The 21,219-nt window shown below is 30.4% G+C and overlaps 2 protein-coding genes and 2 non-coding genes across 4 annotated transcripts; 1 reads left to right on the plus strand and 3 right to left on the minus strand.

The window, feature by feature from the left end:
* Positions 1–1,012: 1,012 nt before the first annotated feature.
* Positions 1,013–1,119, minus strand: LOC119371037 (small nucleolar RNA R71). The gene has a single exon (XR_005178596.2). It is a non-coding gene; the product is annotated as a small nucleolar RNA R71 (small nucleolar RNA).
* A 645-nt stretch (positions 1,120–1,764) lies between these two features.
* On the plus strand, positions 1,765–4,978 carry LOC149493288 (uncharacterized). Its single transcript, XM_089715459.1, has 6 exons — positions 1,765–1,783; positions 2,273–3,178; positions 3,278–3,437; positions 3,840–3,972; positions 4,190–4,350; positions 4,675–4,978. The coding sequence occupies exons 1-6, from the start codon at positions 1,765–1,767 to the stop codon at positions 4,976–4,978; spliced, it is 1,683 nt and encodes a 560-aa protein (XP_089571585.1).
* Positions 4,979–6,811: 1,833 nt separating this feature from the next.
* On the minus strand, positions 6,812–10,161 carry LOC105632403 (Acid phosphatase/vanadium-dependent haloperoxidase-related protein). Its single transcript, XM_012214777.4, has 5 exons — positions 9,741–10,161; positions 9,531–9,665; positions 9,395–9,432; positions 9,230–9,296; positions 6,812–7,286 (listed from the first exon to the last, which is right to left on the minus strand). The coding sequence occupies exons 1-5, from the start codon at positions 9,981–9,983 to the stop codon at positions 6,924–6,926; spliced, it is 846 nt and encodes a 281-aa protein (XP_012070167.1). The 5' UTR covers positions 9,984–10,161; the 3' UTR covers positions 6,812–6,923.
* A 10,093-nt stretch (positions 10,162–20,254) lies between these two features.
* Positions 20,255–20,361, minus strand: LOC119371038 (small nucleolar RNA R71). The gene has a single exon (XR_005178597.1). It is a non-coding gene; the product is annotated as a small nucleolar RNA R71 (small nucleolar RNA).
* Positions 20,362–21,219: the final 858 nt, after the last annotated feature.

Genomic DNA, 21,219 nt, shown 5'->3' on the forward strand with positions numbered 1-21,219 from the left:
GCTTATTAGCGAATTTAGGGTTATTTCTTCTTCTTAAATAATTAAAATTGATTATCAAACTAATAGGATAAACTGGATAGAATTAAGTGAAGTAAAAATCTCTAGTATCTTTTAAACTTTGATTTCCTTTCAATAACTTCTTGCTTAATCTCATTCTTATTGTTTTTACTTTTATTCTTTTATTTTCAAATACATTCTCTTTATTGTAGTTTAAATGATAATAGGTCAACACAATTTTGGTACTTGGTATATAATCTTCGTGGGACGATACTCTACTCGCTGTTTATTCCTTGTCTACAATTTCGTACACTTGCGAAAAAGCCTATCAAGTTTTTGGCATCGTTGCCGAGGATTGGCGTTACCAAATCAATACTAATTACCCTATTATTAATTTAAACATTTATTTTCTGTTGTTTTAATTTTTTTTCTTTTACAAGAAATTTCAGATGTTTTATTTAAAGAAGATCTCATAGCATTGGACCATTGATTTTTTATCCAGAAATTGAAAGGACTTGCCAAAGAAACGACGCTGCAAGAAGAGGTCGGGAACAAAGAAGACAATCCACCATGGCAGAACCAATAGATGTAGTGGATCCACTAAATCCACTCACTCAAATTCTGCTCGCTCAAAGGGCTCTACCTCCTATTCGTACCTTGCAAGATTACACGACTCCTTCTCTTAATGGGGCCACTTCAAGCATCACCAGGCCTAGGGTGGAAGCTAACAACTTTAAAATCAAACCTGCAAATTATTCAAATGTTGTCCACTTCAATTCAATATGGAGGTTTGCTTAGTAAAGATCCTAATGCCTACATCACAAATTTTCTAAAAATTTGTAATGCATTTAAGCAAAACGGAGTCTCTGAAGATGCCATAAAATTGACTATTCCCTTTCACTCTAAGGGATAAAGCACGATCTTGGTTGCAATCATGCCCTGCTGGAAGTTTCACTACATGGGAAGAAGATGGAAAAAATATTTGGCAAAATTCTTTCCATCTTCAAAGACCACAAAGCTTCACAATGAGATAATGACTTTTGCCCACCATGATCAAGAGAGTTTGTATGAAGCTTGGGAGAGATTCAAAGACTTATTGAGAAAGTGCCCACATCATAGCTTAACCAAGTGGTTACAGGTACAAACTTTTTATAATGCATTGTCTCCTAACATAAAGATTACTTTAGTTGCAGTTGCTGGTGGATCTTTTGAATGAAAGGGGATTGATGAAGCATATGAGTTGATAGAAGAGATGGAAAGTAATAACCATTACCAAAACACTTCTAAAAGGAAGAAGCCTACAAGAGTTTATGAGATTAACGCCATTGCCGCACTTAATGCCAAAGTGGACAATATGGTAAGGAAGTTGGATTGTTTTTTACTACTAACTCTGTTAATTCTATTGTGCAAGCATGTGATAGGTGTAATGGGCAACATGGAATAGGGGAATGCATGTTAGATACTCTAAATCCTCAAACTGTGAAGCAAGTCAACTATGTGATGAATCAAGGAAGAAAGAATTACCCATATTCTAATTCTTATGAAAGCAAGTTGAGGAATCACCCTAATCTTTCTTATGGGAATCCAAACAACACCTTGAATGCACCGCCAGGTTTTCCTCCTCAAGAGAAAAAGACTCATGATGATCTTCTTACTGCTTTGTCTAAATCTCATATGGATTTCATGAATGAAACTCGAGAAAATTATAAAGTCCAATAAGCTGCGATAAGGAACTTGGAGATTCAATTAGGGCAATTTTCCAACATGATGGCCTCAAGAACTCAAGGTATGTTACATAGTAACACTAAGAAAAATCCTAAAGAATAGGTATAAGCTATCACTTTGAGGAATGGCAAACAATTGGAGGATCCACCTAGGAAGGAGGAAGAAAAGAAAGAACAGTAAAAGATCCCCATCATTGATCTTGAAGAAAAAGAGGAAGTAAAACCTTATGTTCCACCTGTTCCTTTTTCCAAAAAGGCTTAAGAAATCACAAGATAATAAGAGTTTCCTCAAGTTTCTTGATGTGTTCAAAAAGCTTCAAATAAACATCCATTTTGTTGAAGCTCTTGCTCAAATGCCCAGTTATGCAAAATTCTTGAAAAAGATCCTAAGCAAGAAAAGGAAGATCGATGATCAAAGAACGGTAATGTTAACAAAGGAGTATAATGCAATCATTCAAACAAATTGCCTCCAAAGTTAAAATATCCAGGAAGTTTTTCTATCCCTTGTAATATTAGAAATCTTGATTTTGAAAAAGCTTTGGCTGATTTAGGTGAAAGCATTGATCTTATGTCTTATGAATTTTTCAAGATGCTAGGGATGGGAGAGCTAAAACCAACAAGGATGTCTCCACAATTGGCAGATCGATCAATCAAATATCCAAGAGGAACTGTAGAAGACGTGCTCGTCAAGGTAGGTAAATTTATTTTTCCTGTTGATTTTGTTATCCTTGACACCAATGAAGATAAAGAAGGATCCCTAATCCTTGGTAGACCTTTCCTTGCAACTGCAAGAGATTTGATTAACGTCTTTGAAGGTAAGTTAACTTTAAGAGTAGGTCAAGAGGAAGTTGTTTTTGATGTTCTTAAATCTTGTAAGCTTCCTATGGATTATAATGATTGTTTTAAAATTGATGTAATTGATGATTGTGTAAAGGACACCTTACATGTTAAAGATAAATTAACCATTGATAAAGGTGATATTAACATTAATGTTCAAAGCATTAAAAGTGAGGAAGCGAGTGAACCACCAAAGCAAGAACTAAAACAACTTCCCTCCCATTTAAAGTATGCATTTTTAAGTGAGAACAATTCTTTTCATGCTATTATTTCTTCTCACTTATCACTTGATCAAGAGAAAAGGTTATTGCAGGTTCTCGGAAAGCATAAGAAAGCTTTAGGGTGGTTGATTTCAGATTTCAAGGGGATCAATCCAAGTGTGTACATGCACAAAATTTTGATGGAAGAAGACTACAAGCATATGATTGAGCATCAAAGGAGATTAAATCAAAATATGAAGGAAGTAGTCAAAGCTGAAATTATTAAGCTTTTGGATGCTGGCATTATCTATCTAATCTTAAATAGTAGTTGGGTAAGCCCTGTTCGAGTCGTTCCAAAGAGAGGTATGAAAGTTATTTCTAATAAAAATAATGAGTTGATTCCTACTAAAACTGTCACAGGTTGGCGTGTGTGTATTGATTATCGAAAGTTGAACAAAGCAACACGCAAAGGTCACTTCCCTTTACCTTTTATTGATCAAATGCTTGAAAGACTTACAGGATATCCTTACTACTATTTTCTAGATGGTTATTCAGGTTATTTTCAAATACTCATAGCTCCTGAGGATCAAGAGAAGACTACTTTCATTTGCCCTTATGGTACCTTTGCTTATAGGAGAATGTCTTTTGGGTTGTGCAACACACCTGTGACTTTGCAAAGGTATATGATGTCCATAATTCATTGAAGTATTTATGGATGATTTTTTTGTGTTTGGTTCTTCTTTTGATTCTTGTCTTTATAACTTTTCTGTAGTAATGTAGCGATGTGAAGACAATAACCTTGTTTTGAATTGGAAAAATGTCATTTTATGGTTAGTGAAGGTTTGTTTTAAGGCATAAAATCTCAGAAAAGGGGATTGGAGTTAGTTAAGGCCAAAATAGAGGTAATTGAAAAGCTACTACCTCCAACTTTAGTGAAGGGGGTGAGGAGTTTTCTTGGTCATGCAGGTTTTTATAGGAGATTTATCAAGGACTTCTCAAAGATCACAAAACCTCTTTATAATTTATTGGTTGAAGATGTTACTTTTGATTTTAATGAAGAGTGTTTGAATGCTTTTAACAGGTTAAAGAAGGAATTGATTTCAGCACCTATCATTGCTACACTAGATTGGAGCCTTCCTTTTAAACTCATGTGTGATGCTAGTGATCATGTTATAGGAGCTATTCTTAGGCAAAGAAAAGAGAAAAAGTTGCATGTCATTTATTATGCTAATCGTACATTGAATGATGCACAACTTAATTATGCCACCAAAGAAAAAGAAATCCTTGCTATTGTTTTTGCTTTTGATAAATTTAGGGCATATTTAATTCGAGCTAGAACAATAGTTTACACTAATCACTCAGCTATTAAATATTTGTTAGAAAAGAAAGATGCAAAGCCTAGACTAATTCGTGGGGTTCTTCTTTAACAAGGATTTTGACTTGGAGATTCGTGATAAGAAAGGAACCGAGAACCTTGTCGCTGACCATTTGTCCAGGCTTGATTTGGGGGAAGAAAGGCAAGAAGAGATGAAAATTAATGAAGATTTTCCCCATGAATATCTTCTCCTTCTAGCAAGTACGCATGCTTCATGGTATGCGGATATAGTTAATTATCTTGCTTGCAAAATCACTCCTCCCAATCTTTTTTATCAACAAAAGAAGAAATTCTTTCATGATCTTAATTATTATTATTGGGAGGAGCCTTTCTTGTCTAAGCATTATAGTGAACAAATGTTTAGACGAGGTGTGCCAGAAGTAGAAATGAAAAGTGTTCTTCGTTTTTGTCATTCAATAGAGTGTGGAGGACACTTTGGAGGAAACAAAATAGTGGCACGTGTTCTAGAAAGTGGTTTGTATTGGCCTAACTTGTTTAAATATGTTTTTAACTTTATTCATATTTTCAATCGTTATCAAAGGTTAAGAAATATCTCCAAGCAGCATGAGATGCCATTAAACAACATTCTTGAAGTAGAGATCTTTGATGTTTGGGGTTTGGATTTCATGGGAACTTTTCCTTCTTATTCTAACCAATACATCTTAGTGATAATAGACTACATCTCTAAATGGGCGGAAGCTGTTGCCCTTCCTAACAATGATGCCAAGAGTGTGATTAACTTCATCGAGACATATATTTTCACTCGTCATGGTACACCTAGGGCAATAATTACGGACGCGCAAGGAAGCCGCTCAAGCCAATCGTTGACCAGTTTTTATTTCTAAACTTTCTTTTGTTTATTATTCTTTATGGGATTACTTATAAATTTTATTGAGTTTGATTTATTTACTATGTCGAACTAAATCTTTTTACTAGGGATATGATATAGCTTAACTTCAATTCCAGTTTATAATATTAAAATTGATTTTCTTTATTCGAGTAAAGTTTATTATTGATCTTAATGCTTCTAGGAAAAGTTTCTCCCCTTGATTGATTTATTTCATTAATCACTATCGAGAAAAGGATTTTTAATATGAACAGGGTAATAAATTTCATGGGAATAGCAACTTGATGCGAGAGCTAGATGGTTTGACTCGTGAGATGTTTTCATAAAATTAAAAGCCTTAATTTTTGGATTCCTAAATAATCATAGAACCTAATGATTTAATCTCCATTTGATTGTGCCATTGAGAGATAGGTAATTGAGTTGGGTTAAAATAGTTAATAAAACGTCGAGAGAGCTTATTAGCGAATTTTGGGTTAATTCTCCATCTTGAATAATTAAAATTGATTATCTAGATCGAATTAAGTGAAGTCAAAATCTCTAGTATCTTTTAAACCTTGATTTCCTTTTAACAACTTCTTGCTTAATCTCATTCTTATTGTTTTTACTTTAATTCTTTTATTTTTCAAATACATTATATTTATTGTCATTTAAATAATAATAGGTTAACACAATTTTGGTACTTGATATACAATCTTCGTGGGACAATACTCTACTCGCTCTTTATTACTTATTTGCAATTTCATATGCGAAAAAACCTGTCACGTGTTATAAAATAATACAAAATTAGGGAGAAAAGTAAAGGGAGAACAGAGAGAATAGGAAAAATACGAGAGTATCATTATTATTGATGAGAAGCCACACACACACACATATATATATATATATAGGTACATAAGTGGAACCCTAATAGGAGAAATAGAATCCTACACAAATTATTAGAAAGGTAGAGTTCTCGCTAATTACAAATAACTACTTCTAACCATGTAGGACATCCACTAATTTCATAATATTTGTTTTATTTTTTCAGATAAGAAACTTATCTGAATTAACATTTGTTTTATTTTTTCATATAAGAAACTATCTGAATGTCAAGGCCAAAAACACTCCCTTTATAAGCTAATTTTGATTATTGCTTTTTTTTTTTTTTTGTTTTTGTTTATAGCTTTGTGCTTCAATGATTAGTATCATAAAAAGATGTCATTTTGTAAACAAAAATTAATTGCAATACAATATAAATGAAACTGATTCATATTTTGCATCATCTTCGCAGAGAATATATAACATTTATTTTTCATACAATTAATTTTCATATTTTGCTTCCATCTTTACAAAATACATTAACTTTCATATAATTAATTTGTAATGCTATATATATAAACAAATAACCCCATAGAATTTAAAGAAACTAATTATGAAATATTACTCCCTCTTAAACAACCGATAACTACTAAAGTTGTGTTCGACAACAGTTTTTTAAATAATTTTAACTGGTCAAAACGCTAAATGTTGCTTTTTATAATGTTCAGTAACACATTACTTAAACTAATTTTTAAAGGTTAATATAGCATTTTATAGGTTAATATAGCATTTTATAAAAAATTAACTCGTGTAACGTTTAACTTTTAGCGTTTAATGAAAAGATTAAAACAACTAACAGCTATCAAAACAGTTAATTTTGCCGAAGACAATGGAAACCTTAATTTCAAATCAGAGAAGTTCGGCTATATCAAATTTAATTACAGTTCCTACCATGAGATCAACTAATCCAGGCTTATTCTTAACAAAAAAAAAAAAAAAAAAAAACAAAATAATTTAACACTTAAATTAGTAATTATTCAAATTAATAAATTCTTTATTTAAAATAAATTATGGATTACAATAAATTGTTCGTGTAAAATTTTAGAACAAGAAAAATTTTTGTTTTTTAGTATTTAAATTAGTTATCACACAACTGTATACACTGCTAAGCTTACAAAGAAACCCAACAACGCACCAGCTATAACTTCGACCTCAGTGTGGCCTATTGATTCCTTCAATGGAATTGAAGTATTAAAATTTTTTCTTGTTTCTTCTTCATTAGCTGCTAAGCTCGAGGATATCAGAAGCTGACTTGCCTGCCTGGTTTTATTTTCTGATTCAAGTAAAAGAGGTGAGTTTGTTGATTTTTTGGCAAGAGGCCTTCCTTCCTTGGACAATGTGAACTGTTGAGAATCAATCAAATCATCTCTTGGGCTTGTGTTGGCTGGGGTCTTGGATAGTAATTTGTTTACTACTTTTGCATGATTTCCCACTTCTCTCCTCACCCCCTGCAAAAGTAACCATCTTCCTTCAGACAAATGTCTTGTACAAGGCAAACATTTGTATCCATAATGTCTAACTATTTAACCTATTTATTACACCAAGTCCTCAGTATAACAAGGCAATCAAATTTAATCTCAAACTCAATCCAACACGATTCGAACTAATTAATGTTTAGCTTGGTAATCCAACAATGAACTTTCTTGATGCAAGATGATGTCTTTTGTAGGATCAATTCCTTCAAGAGACAACTGATACAAATACAAGCGTGTGGGAGCTATTAGACAAACCATTGCAGGAAGACCTTCATTTGAAATGAAGCTTGATTGGAATTTGAGTTTCAAGTGGAAAACCATTGATATATAGGAATAATATTCAATTATTTCAATTAACTACTATAAGTATATGGTGTGCATTAATGACTCAATATGAATAATTAGCATTATTGCTCAGCTTATTTAAATCAAGTATCAAACAACATTTTTTCCCTCAAGGAACTCGAGTACTTTTTTTCCCTAACTAAGAAAAAACCCAAGCTCAAAATCAAACTTGTTAATTATCCCAACTTACTCTTTTCTTGCCCTAGACTTTGAGAACTCCCAACCAACTATTTTCTAGAGCTATACATACAGACTGATGGAAAATTTCATGCTAGCAGCCAAGTTGTTGACAGAGGACAACTTACAGCTAAAGAACAATTTGCTAAGTAACAGCTTCTTGATTTCAGCTGCATGGGATGAGAATTTTTTTATTGCTATAGAAAGATGTTGTGAGGCACATTTCTGATCAGCAGTCAATCTTTTGGTGAATGGTGGCAAAGCCCATGCTTTCACTTTTAAAACATGGTTGAAATTAGATCGGCAAAAAAAAAGCAACAGAGAAACACTTTCAAGGAACATTGGTAGTTAGATGAAGATGAGTACTGAAGGTATCAATGAAGAAGAATGGAAGTGTAAAGAAGAGGCCAACAAGGAGTCCAGCAATGTTATCATTATTGAAGAAATACAAGTCTGCAGCTCTTCTGCCAAAGAAAAGGGAGCAAAGAAACCAAGTTTTCTTTAGGTTGTTGACGTAGATACAAAGCGATCTTGGGACACATGTCTTTAAGAATTAAAAAGGAATAAGTAATTGAAGAACGGAAAATGCAAATTCCAATAAAGCACCAGAGAAGATGCATGGTCCTGAGAAATGATATTAGTAAAAGGAAGACCAAAATTAAGAAAAGAAAAAACCAAGCTCAAATTACAGTTGCAACCAGTCAACTACTGAGATAAGATTGAATAATGAACTTTTCACTTAGCTTGGCAGGCTGCAGCGCTGTTATGCATTCTCATGTGGTCATAGCAAGAATCACAATTTTGTTACACCTAACTAATCTGCTTTTTACATGACTGGAACATGTCATCTACCAGAATAAGTACAGATAGAAAGAGTAGTTTTGCAACTAAATCACGCTTCAATCTACATTGATTCCACAAAATCATTTCCAGTAATATCTACGATATTAACCCCCATATTTCCAAAAGGCTAGATAATGTGTTCCCAATTAATCTAGCAGGTGTACTCCAGTAACTGATTCACATCAAGTGGTAAATATTTGTGCTCCATTGGGATTGAATGAACACTGTTCATCAAAATTGAAAGTCAAAGGGCAAAGAATTTTGATAAATTACCAAAAAGAGCCTAGATCCTGATTCATATTTGACATTTTACTGCAGCATATCTTCATTCTTCAGAAGAATAATACTAGTATAACTTTTGTTCATAAGGAGAAAGATATTAGGTTATATCAGAAATCCAAGTAAGCAAACCAAAATGTAAGCAACATATCCCACTCCATGATGCAAGATAATCAAATGTATGAATCAGGAAATCATCAAAATCACAAGGAATTCTCATGAAACTACAGCATTTTTTAATATATATATATATATATAGCTAGGATTGATACCTGCGCGTCATACATGATAAGGCCAGCATAAACCATTGTAAGACCAAAAATTGAATCTGAGAAACCCCTGCAATAAAATAAAAGACAACACTTACACATAAAACATTCAAATTTGAAATTCATTGAAGAAATAAGGCCAAAAATACAATAGCGGGTGCAGATCACCTCTCTAGAGCAAGACAAGTGGCAGTGGCCACAACAGCCTATACATATGTAGTCAAATCAATTAGCAGTGGGTAGGCATTGAAAAAAAACATATAAGAAGAAAAAGCAATCATATAGTATAAAAGAAAAAACATACAGAGGAATGGGTAGAAGGGAAGCCCCCAGCCTGAAAGGCTGTCTTGAAATCAAAATCTTTGTCATATAGAAGCAGAGAAGTGAATGGCTTGGAGAGTTGACCAATGGCTGCTGATGCACCAGCAGCTATCAATACCTATAACAAACAAAACCGTTAAATTCAAATAAGAAATGACAGAGACGAAATTCTGGGTATGTAAAGGGAAAGAACCTTATTGTGAGCGATCCCAGCAATATCTTCGAGACCCAGTTGGCAAAAACAACTGAATTTACTCTTACGTAACTCTCTGTTTCTGTTTCTAGGCGTTTTTAGAAGAGGAAAACTGTACTTGCAATTGGCATTGTAACGGTAAGATTGGCGGGTTTTAGGATCTGAAAGAGCCAACAAAAGGGTTTGAGAAAACAGAGAAGTTGATTTTGGATAAGAAGAGCAACTCCAACACTGCGCCACCATTATTCTCCGTTTTCCTAACTGAAAAATTGAAAATATCAACCGTCGAATTTTCAGCTCAAGTGAGGGCAATTTAGTCTTTCCAGCGTCTGATTTTTCGAATAAAAATCGAACCAAAATGTGCCGTCTTTCTCCCTCTTTAACGGAACAACGGTGTCTTTCAAATGTTGAAGAGACGGTCGGAATCTGTAAGGCCGGTTCGCTTATTCCAGCCACTCCTTTTAACGCCATATGAATAAATTAATTAATTGAATTTTATATTAAAAAAAAATCTCGGTGCGACTCACACTTTAACTTTTAAAACTATATTTAATGATACTTCAACTTACATAAAATGTTTTTTAAAATGGAATGGGATCTTGAACCGATTTAGTGAGAATCAACTCTATTCAATCCAAATTTTTTACTTTTTGTTTTTTTTTATAATTATTTGTAAATAATTTTATAATGAAAAACAATATAGTCATAAGTATATATTTTCAAACCATTTGTCATCAAATATATAACTACTAATTTTAAATACAATAGAAAAAGCATCAAAAAATAAGCTACAATAGTTTAAATATTATGATAATTTTTTTATTCGTTATGAAGCTCAATGGACTGAAATAAGACTACACAATAAGAGTAATTGTTGTTTTAACTCATCAAATTAATAAAAATTCTTACGGTCGAGAAAAAATATTATAATAATTTTTAATCATCCATCATTCACATATCATATAAAAACATTTGAGTACTACAATGTATTTAATAGAATTAAATTGTATTTATTTTCAAAAATGAGACTATTTATTTATAATTTTTGTACCTTTTATTTGTTATCAAGTTTTTAAGAAAAAAATCCATGACCTTTTAAAAACTATCTTTATGTTATAAGTTAATAAAAATATTAATTTTTTGTTTAAATTAAAACATTTTCAGTTTGCAGCAAAAAATTGGATCAGACCAACAACCTATATTAGCAAGTTAAATAAGTTCAATGTGATTTTTAAAACACTACTTATAACTATAGCTACTTAGCTACGCATCAAGTGACGGAATTATAACTAATCCCTCCATTTCAAAATTGGAATAAAGGTATGTTTGGTTGTTGAATTTGTTTAGCAAGATTAAAAGGATTCAGATTTAATTTATTAGGCCAATTTAGCCTTTAAACTTGTATAAAATGATTAAAAAGATCTGATTTTATTTTTTAGATCAATTTAACCCTTGAATTTGTTTTGATTTTTATAAATTAATAATTAATTTAATTTAACATGATTGATCTTTTATCCCTTTTTGTCTTATACTAAGAACACTCATATCAAATTTTTTTCAGCACTTATGAATATAAATTTAAAATCCATAAGAACATCATTTCTTGTAATATAATAAATTTATAAACATGCATTATAACTTTCATTTATTCAACATGAAAAATGCATAGATTTCACGAGCGATAATCCTGTAATAGAGGTTAATTTTAAAATCTTCAAATTAATATATATTTATAAGCTTAAAGTCATCAATCAAGGTAAAGAGAGATACAATATACATCATATATCATTTTCTTATATTTTATAATTAATTAATTTTTTAATAAATTAGTCAGCTCAATCTCAACTACAGTTTTAATAAATGTTTATATAATAATTTTCACATTCTAAGTACAATGAAGAATTAAAGTTAAATTGATTCAAAATATCAAATATAGTTTTTTTTTTTTAATCATTTTAAATAAGTTCAGTCGTTAAATTGATCTAAAAAGTAAAATTAGATCTTTTTAACCATTTTATACAAGTTCAAATGCTAAATTAACCCAAAAGTTCAAATATGACCTTTTGATCCTCCTAAACAAATTTAAGATCAAATTGGCCTTTATTCCTTTCAAACTTATGGACCCAGATTTTTTCACACAGTTTAAAAATAATTAGATTAGCTTTTTTTGTCTTATTTTTTATTTTTGCCTTTTTTTTCATAGTTAATTTATTTTAAAAACTTTTTACAATTTAATAAATTCAATCAGTATTATTCACACGGATTATTATAAAAAAAAAAAAAAGCATTGTGGAAAAGTTAAAGAAATATTTCTAGAAGTACAAATGGAGCTATTACGTTGAAAACTGGGACTATAATTCTAAAACAAAAGAATTACTTATGAAAATAAATAACAATAATTTTATATAATTAAAATCTAAAAAATAATAATCATGTCAAACCACTTTATCATAAATCATTCGGGTGGCTTGAATTTGAATCAACTCAATGATTAAAAATTGTTACCAAGAGCTTATTAAATTTGTGAAAATAATTGTGATTGAAAAAACTCAAACTCAAGATATCTCATTTTTCACATAAGTGAAGAGACCAGTCAAACCACCACCTCATTAACAAGTTAAAAATTTTAATTTAATAGGTTTAAGAACATATTATATTATATATAAACATTCAGAAAAGTTAACTAAAACAAGGTTTGTTCTTTATTTGTAATTTGTAATGTATACGTAGATCCTCATCTTATAAAGTAAATAATTTCTTTTGATAAATCAAAAATCATAAAATTAATAATTTTGATTTCTTAAAATTTAACCATCCCTCAATGCTTCATCAATTCGTAATTATAAATCTGTGATTTATTTTTTCTCTATCTTTAATCTTTAATGTTGAATTTTTTTTTTGTTTCCTCTGCATGTAATCTTTAATGTTTTAAATCAGATTGCATTTTTAGCCTCTACAGTTTTAAAATCAAATTATATTTTTATTTTTTAAATCTATACCACGTATATAAGCCTTAATATTTTCTTTTAATTAATTAGTTTATTAATTTCAAAACCTCGTGAATTAGCACGTCAAGACATAATTTGATAAATGCATATACGACCTGACAATAAATTTAGGTTCGAATTCCCCATTTTTAATACTAAAAAAAAAAAAACATCATGAATTAAAGTATGTATTTTGCAAACTAGATATTTATTTTTTTATTTTAAGAAATTCACCTAAGCTTAAATTATATTATAAGATAAAAAATAATTTTTTTTTTTTTTACAGAGCAATTACAATTAATGAAGCGGTTGACTAATAACTCAATAGTTGTATATTGCCTTGTGATCCAAGATATCAGGTTTTGATCACGTTACTCTGCTCGTTTCACGGTGGTTTTGTTCCTAACTTATTTGGATTAACTTTTAATAATCTTGTCTCTTCGCACGGTCTAATTGAATCTGAAACTGAATTAGTTTGATTCAATTTAACTGAATGCATTTATGATTTATATAATAACCAAACTTGTATGGATCTTTAAAAATTGGTTCAGTATAAAATCGAATCAGATCAATTTAAATTTATTCCGCTATTTCGAACTGATTCACCTATATTGAATGTAAAAATTAGTTCGGTAAACTAGATATAAAATCAAACTAGGACCGAAAATAGAATGGTTATTACCAATCAAACCAACTGGCAGTATTCTAAACTTATAAATATTACTACTAATTTATTTAATTATTCTAAACTTATAAATATTATTAGTATTATTAAAAATCAAATGATTAAGAAAATAAATATAATTAATTTGGTGAATCTTGATTTCATCCACAAAAGAATTGGTGAATCAAATTATAAACGCGTCCCTATATTATGCTAAAATTAATTATTTTGTCTCTATACTATTTTGTTTCTATTTTTTTTTATTATTATAACTATTGTTTTTCTGTCAAAAAATTCAATTTTTTTTTCATTAAATAACTTGTGAAAGGACATAAATAACCCTAAATCTCTCTTACATTTTCATTTTTTATCATATATATCTCTTGAACCAATCAATGGAAACATCTCCATAGTTAAACGAAATCAAGACGAATGACTGCCTATTACATTGTTAATTCCTTTAAGTCCAACACATTATTTAAAAAGGAAAGGAAATTAAGAAACAAAAACAACACACTTTCTTAATCATGTCTTTTTTTGAAAGTGAAAAAAAATCCTAAAAGTGAACCCATTATACTCAAAAAAAATCCAATCCCGCATGATCGAATTAAACACATAGAGATTAATCATCACTTTATAAAAAAAAGATAGTATGAAGGTTTTATAAGTGTCTCCTATATAGCTTCAAAAGAGCAACTAGCTGATGTGTTCACAAAGGGATTGCCTAGCAAGTTGTTTCATCCTTTAGTTTGCAAGTTGGGCATGAGTAATATCTATGCACCAAGAGGGGGAATGTTGAAATCTTTGTGATTAAAGTAAATATTGTGTTTTCTAGTTTACGTTTATTCCTAATTAGTGTAAAAATTGTGTTTTCTAATTTAGGTTTATTCCTATTTAGATTACTTCCTATATTGTAACAATTTTTTGTATATATATAGTAGAGTAAAGGTTGAAAAATATAACACAATTGAAAGAAATACAACATATTTTTTCCTTTAATTTCACATTTTGCATCATCTTTGGGGAGAATATATAACATTTATTTTACATATAATTAACTTTCATATTTTGCTTCCATCTTTACAAAATACATTAACTTTTATATAATTAATTTGTAATGCTATATATATAAACAAATAACCCGATAGAATTTAAAGAAACTAATTATGAAATATTACTTCCTCTTAACAGCTAACAACTACTAAAACGGTGTTCGGCAACAGTTTTTTAAGTCACTTTTAGCCTTTTAACTGGTCAAAATACTAAATATTATTTTTTATTTAAACTAATTTTTAGAGGTTAATGTAGTATTTTATGAAAAGTTAACTCATGTAACGTTTAACTTTTAGCTTAATAAAAAGCGACTCAAACAGCTAAACGCTATTAAAACAACTAACAGCTATCGAAATAGTTAATTTTGCCGAAGACAATGGAAACCCTTAATTTCAAATCAGAGACCAGCTAGACCGCCATCTCATTGGCAAGTTAAAAATTTTAATTTAATAGGTTTAAGAACATATTATATTATATATAAACATTGAGAAAAGTTAACTAAAACAAGGTTTGTTATAATTTGTAATATATACGTAGATCCCCATCTTAGAAAGTAAATAATTTCTTTTGATAAATCAAAAATCATAAAATTAATAATTTTGATTTCTTAAAATTTAACCATCCCTCAATGCTTCATCAATTCGTAATTATAAATCTGTGATTTATTTTTTCTCTATCTTTAATCTTTAATGTTGAACTTTTTTTAATTTGTTTCCTCTGCATGTCATCTTTAATATTTTAAATCAGATTGCTTTTTGGCCTCTAGAGTTTAAAAATCAAATTATATTTTTATATTTTCAATCTATACGACGTATATAAGCTTTAATATTTTCTTTTAATTAATATTTTTAGTTAATTAGTAAAATTACTAATTTCAAAACATCGTGAATTAGCACACCAAGACATGACTTGTTGGTAAGTGCATATACGACTTATTAATAGATTTAGGTTTGAATCTCCCATTCTCAATACTAAAAAAAAAAGAAAAAAAAAAAACATCGTGAATCAAAGTATGTATTTTGCAAACCAGATATTTATTTTTCTTTTTTGTTTTAAGAAATTCACCTAAGCTTAAATTATATTATAAGATAAAAAATAATATTTTTTTTACAGAGCAATTACAACTAATGAAGCGGTTGACTAATAACTCAATAGTTGTATATTGCCTTGTGATCCAAGATATCAGGTTTTGATCACGTTACTCTGCTCGTTGCACGGTGGTTTTGTCTCCTAACTTATTTGGATTAACTTTTAATAATTTTGTCTGCTGGTTCCGTCTAATTGAATCTAGTCGAACCGAATTAGTTTCGTTCAATTTCATTGAATGCATTTATGATTTATATAATAACTAAACTTGTATGGATCTTTAAAAATTAGTTCAGTATAGAATCGAATCAGATCAATTTAGATTTATTCAGCTATTTCGAACTAAGTCATCTATATTGAGTGTAAAAATTAGTTCAGATAACTAGATATAAAATCAAATTAGGACCGAAAACAGAATGGTTATTGCTAATCAAACCAACTGGCAATATTAAAAAAATAATTGAATCGGACCAAAATGGTCTATTCATTTTATTTTTTGATCAAACGCTCTTGCTCACTCCCAGTTGGATTATAGATAGACAAGGAAAATATATAAAATTACTTAATTTATATTATTGACTTAACTTATGATAAAATAGTTTATTTAACTTCTCTTACAAAAGAAAAATAACATTCCCAAAAAAGTAATACTCTTAAGAAATGCAATAATTTTATTTTCAAAATTTAATTAAATTAAAAATTCAATTTTTGACCTCATGAGCTCTAAATAAAGAACTGCTATATTTGAAGCTTAACTTTATAAGCTGAGTTCAAGCCCATAACGATGTTGTCTTGGTTTGCTAAACCAAGAACCTTCTAAATTATTCGAAAACAAATGTTAAATTAATTACTAAAAATATTACAACTAATTAATTTAATTATTCTAAACTTATAAATATTATTAGCATTATTAAAAATCAAATGATTAAGAAAATAAATATAATTAACCTGGTGAATCCTAATTTTATTCACAAAAGAATCGATGAATCAAATTACAAACGTGTCCTAATCAATGGAAATATCTCCATAGTTAAATGAAATCAAGATGAATTAGTGCCTATTACATTGTTAATTCCTTTAAGCCCAACACATTATTTAAAAAGAAAAGCAAATCAAGAAACAAAAACAACACACTTTCTTAATCATGTCTTTTTGGAAAGTGAAAAAAAATCCTAAACTGAACCCATTATACCCAAAAGAAAAATTCTGCAGATAAATTCTTTTTATCTATCATGTATACTGATCTATTTGCCTAAATCTGATGAAGCATTTATTGAGGAAGTTGAAGAAGCAGTGAGTAAAGTATTGAATGATACATATCTAGAAAATTCACCAATTCTAGGTAAACCTGTTCTCACATTCAGAGGCTGTAAATCTAGAACCATCATTCTTCTGAAAATCTAATTAAACAAAATCAAGAAAGAGAAGAGTATTTTGGTCTTTTTCTTTAAATTTAACAGTAAAAATTGAAATTATTGACAGAATGGCAGAATAGTTGGATGGAATCAATATATAGAGACGAAATAATGCATTTTAAAAATATGAGGACAAACTAGTTAATTTTGATATAATATAAGGACACGTTTATAATTTTTTTAAAAGAAAATGAAATCATCCTTACATGCAATGAATTAGGAATTGGCAACTTATATGGATTAGTGGACTTATGCAACAGAAAAATTTAGCTTATTATTTGTGCAAGGACCAACTTCCTTCTCAAGCACTCTCTAATTTTTCTCATCAAGAATTACCTCTCCAACTTCTAAGATGGATACCGCTAATTGTGTTGGTTAGGTAATTTCCCTTTTGATAAGACTGAAGTTGAGTTTGCAATTTGCCCAACTTGTGTTTATAACCTCTTTACATACACTTCCAAAGAATCAAAATATCTACTGTTACCCTCTTGTAGGAATGGAAGAATAGAATGAAAAATCATTAAAAACATCAATATACTTTTAATTTTTTATTGTAATTTAATTTATTCAACGAAAATATATGAAAAAAATTAATTTTTAATGACTTTAACTTTTATTTTGTTATATTATATTTTTTCTTGATATTTTCTTTTAATTTTTTAGTCTAAATAAATTTATAAATCTAAATTGTCTTTAATAGCTTAATATAATAAATAGTTTTTGGTTCAAAATTTTCTTTTGTATTAATAATAACGTGGTGATAGTTGTTAAGTGGGGGTTGAGGTGGTGTGTTGGTTGTGGTGGTGGGGAGGTAGTAATTGCAGTGGTGGTGATGATGGTGGAGTGGTATAGTTATAGTGATGGTATGCTAATTACATTATATATTTACATACATAAAAAAGGAATGATCACATTCCATAATTTTTTGCAATTATAAGACCAAACATAGTAATTGATAGTGTTATTTTTTATAGTATTTTTAATATAGTTCTTATTAGGATTTTTAGCATTTTTTTTAGTTTTTATTTCCAGTTTTATCTATGTTTTTGTGTAAAGCGTCCTTGAATCATAATCCACTTGATCTTAAAGAAATTTGTAGAGTTTTTGCATAGAAAAGAGCAAAATAAAGCAAAACACTCAGACTTTAGCTCGGCCTGCCCGTGCACATTAGCATGCCTGTGCTGAACTTAAGGAAAATCAAGTGGAGACTCAAACTCTAGCACGCCCAAACTGTGCTATGTGGCACGCCCATGCCTAAGAGGACCTCAGGGCGTGCTTGCTTAAGCACGCCCGTGATGCATTTCATCCTGGAGACTCAGAGCCTAGCACTCCCTAGCCGTGCTATAGGGCACGCCCATGCCACAGATTCTTCTCTGGACGTGTCGCTAAGCACGGCCCGTGCTGAACCATCCTTAGAACTCAGACTTTGGCATGCCTAGACCGTGCAAAACAGCACGCCCGTGCTAAATTAGGTGCTGTCTTGAATCGAGAACACTAGCCAGTTTCTATAACTTACATGAGCCCACCTCAGATATTTTTCTGACGTACAAATCAAGATCTATTTAGGAAGATGAAAAGTCCTAATTGAGAAGAAATCCAAGCTTAAACAGTTTCCTATCTCCAAAAAGATTTCTTACTTGATAAGGATTCTATTTCCTAAACGAAGTCGGATTTTCTCCCAGGAAGTCTATATAAATAGAGGAGCATTCATTGTAGAGATATCTCCAATTTTTGACAATTCTTGTTCTATTGTTCTTCTCTCTCTTAAAGACCTGAAGCATTCAAGATTTGTGCGAAAAAACAAGGAAGCCATCCACGTTTTTTGCCTAGTTTTTATCTCTAAACTCTTAAACTTTTTTTATTTTTTCATTATTCTAATTGATTATGGAATTTTATTCAAGTATTATTGAGTTTTATTTAAATACTATGTCGAACTAAATTCTCATACTAGGGATTTGATGTAGCTTAATTTCTTTTCCAATTTATAATATTAGATTTGTTTTTCTTTGTTCAAAGTATAATTTATCATTGAACTTAATGCTTTCAGACAGAGTTTCTCTCATGGATTGATTTATTTCATTAATCACTATCGGAGGAAGGGTTTTTGATATGAAAAAGGTAATAAATTACACGAGAATAATAACTTGATGCGGAAGCTATATGGTTTGACTCATGGGGGTTTTCATAAGTTAATGACCTTAGGTTATGTTTTCACAAAACAAACCATAAAACTTAATGATTTAATTCATGTTTGATTGCGCTATTGGAAGTTAGGTAATTAGATTGGATTAAAATAGCTAACAAAACATCGAGAGAGCTTGTTAGTGATTTTAGGTTTGTTTCCCCGACTTGAACAATTAAAATTGATTAACGAACTAATAAAATAAATTGGATAGAGTTAAGTGAAGTCAAAATCCCTAGTACCTTTAAATCCTTGATTTCTTTTCTTCAAATACTGTTGCTTGATTTATTTTTGTTCTCTTTTAATTATTTATTTTAAATTTCTTAAAATAATTCCCCTTATTGCCGTTTAAATAATAATAGGTTAACATAATTTTGGTACTTAGTATACAATCCCTGTGGAAACGATACTCTACTCATTCTATATTACTTGTTGCGATTTTCGTATACTTGCGAAAAATCACTGTCAAGTTTTTGGCGGCCGTTGCTGGGGATTGTCATTATCAATATCAATACTAATTACCCTATTATTAATTTAGACATTTATTTTTATTTTTATTTTTATTTAATTTTTTTAGAAGATTATTTCAGGTGTTTATGCAAAGAAGATCAGGTAGGACTGAACCCTTGATCTTTGATCCAGAAATTGATAAGACTTGTCGTAAGAACAACGCTGCTAGAAGAGCACGTGAGAACAAACCAGAATAGCAAGCAAACACGGACGATGAAGTTAACCCTCAGATTAGACTTCAACCTCAAGTCCGCACCTTGCAAGATTACACAACACCTTCTCTCAATGGAACAACCTCGAGTATCACTATACCAAGGGTGGAAGCTAATAATTTTGAAACTAAACCTGCAATTATCCAAATGCTTTCCACCTCAATTTAATATGGAGGTTTACCTAGTGAAGATCCTAACGCCAATATCATAAATTTTCTGGAGATTTGCGATACCTTCAAAAAAAATGGTGTTACCGAGGATGCCTTTAAACTAAGACTCTTCCCTTTAACTTTTAGAGACAAAGCACGATCCTGATTACAATCATGCCCTGCTGAAAGTTTTACAACATGGGAGGAATTAGCCCAAAAATTCTTAGCAAAATTCTTTCCATCTTCAAAGACCACAAAACTGCACAATGAGATAATGACCTTTATCCATCATGATCAAGAGAGTTTGTACGAAGCTTGGGAAAGATTTAAGGACTTATTGAGAAAGTGCCCACATCACAGTTTGCCTAAGTGGTTACAGGTACAAACTTTTTATAATGCATTATCTCCTAACATTAAAATCACTCTAGATGCAGCTGTAGGTGGATCTTTTGAAAGAAAAGAAATTGATGAGGCATATGACCTGATAGAAGAGATGGCAAGCAATAGTCATTACCAAAATAGCTCCGAAAGAAAGAAGTCTGCAGGAGTCTATGAGATAGATGCCATTACAGCACTCAATACCAAAGTAGATAATATGGTAAGAAACTTGGACTTATTGACTACTAACCCTGTCAACTCTATTATGCAAGTTTGTGACAGCTGTAATGGGCAACATGGGATTAGAGAATGCATGCTAGACTCTTTAAACCCATAAACTTTGGAACAAGTAAAATATGTGATGAATCAAGGAAGGAAGAATTACCCGTACTCTAACTCTTATGATAACAGATTGAGGAATCAGCCTAATTTTTCGTATGGGAATCTAAACAACGCCTTGAACGCACCACCAGGTTTTATACCTCAAGAAAAAAAAATATCATGATGATCTCCTTACTGCCCTCTCTAAATCGGACATTGACTTCATGAACGAAACCAGAGAAAACAACAAAATCTCAGTGGATATCTCAACAGATAAAGAAACAATTAAACACATACATGTATAGAAAGAACCATGTAAACATATATGGCGCATATAAGCTTACACATTATGATACTTTCATGATACCTTGATTATCTTTTGTACTGTTTATAATACTGTATAATTCATGAAATGTTATGTCAAGATATCTGTATGGCTCCATAAGGTTATAGTGAAACCGAAGTGATAAGAAAACTGTATGAAACTGGATGAATACTGTATGCTTGGCTGCTATGGCCCAT

The sequence above is a fragment of the Jatropha curcas genome, chromosome 10 (assembly GCF_041381405.1).
Source record: "Jatropha curcas cultivar XTBG-Jc1 chromosome 10, XTBG_Jcur_1.0, whole genome shotgun sequence".
Classification (NCBI taxonomy): domain Eukaryota; kingdom Viridiplantae; phylum Streptophyta; class Magnoliopsida; order Malpighiales; family Euphorbiaceae; genus Jatropha; species Jatropha curcas.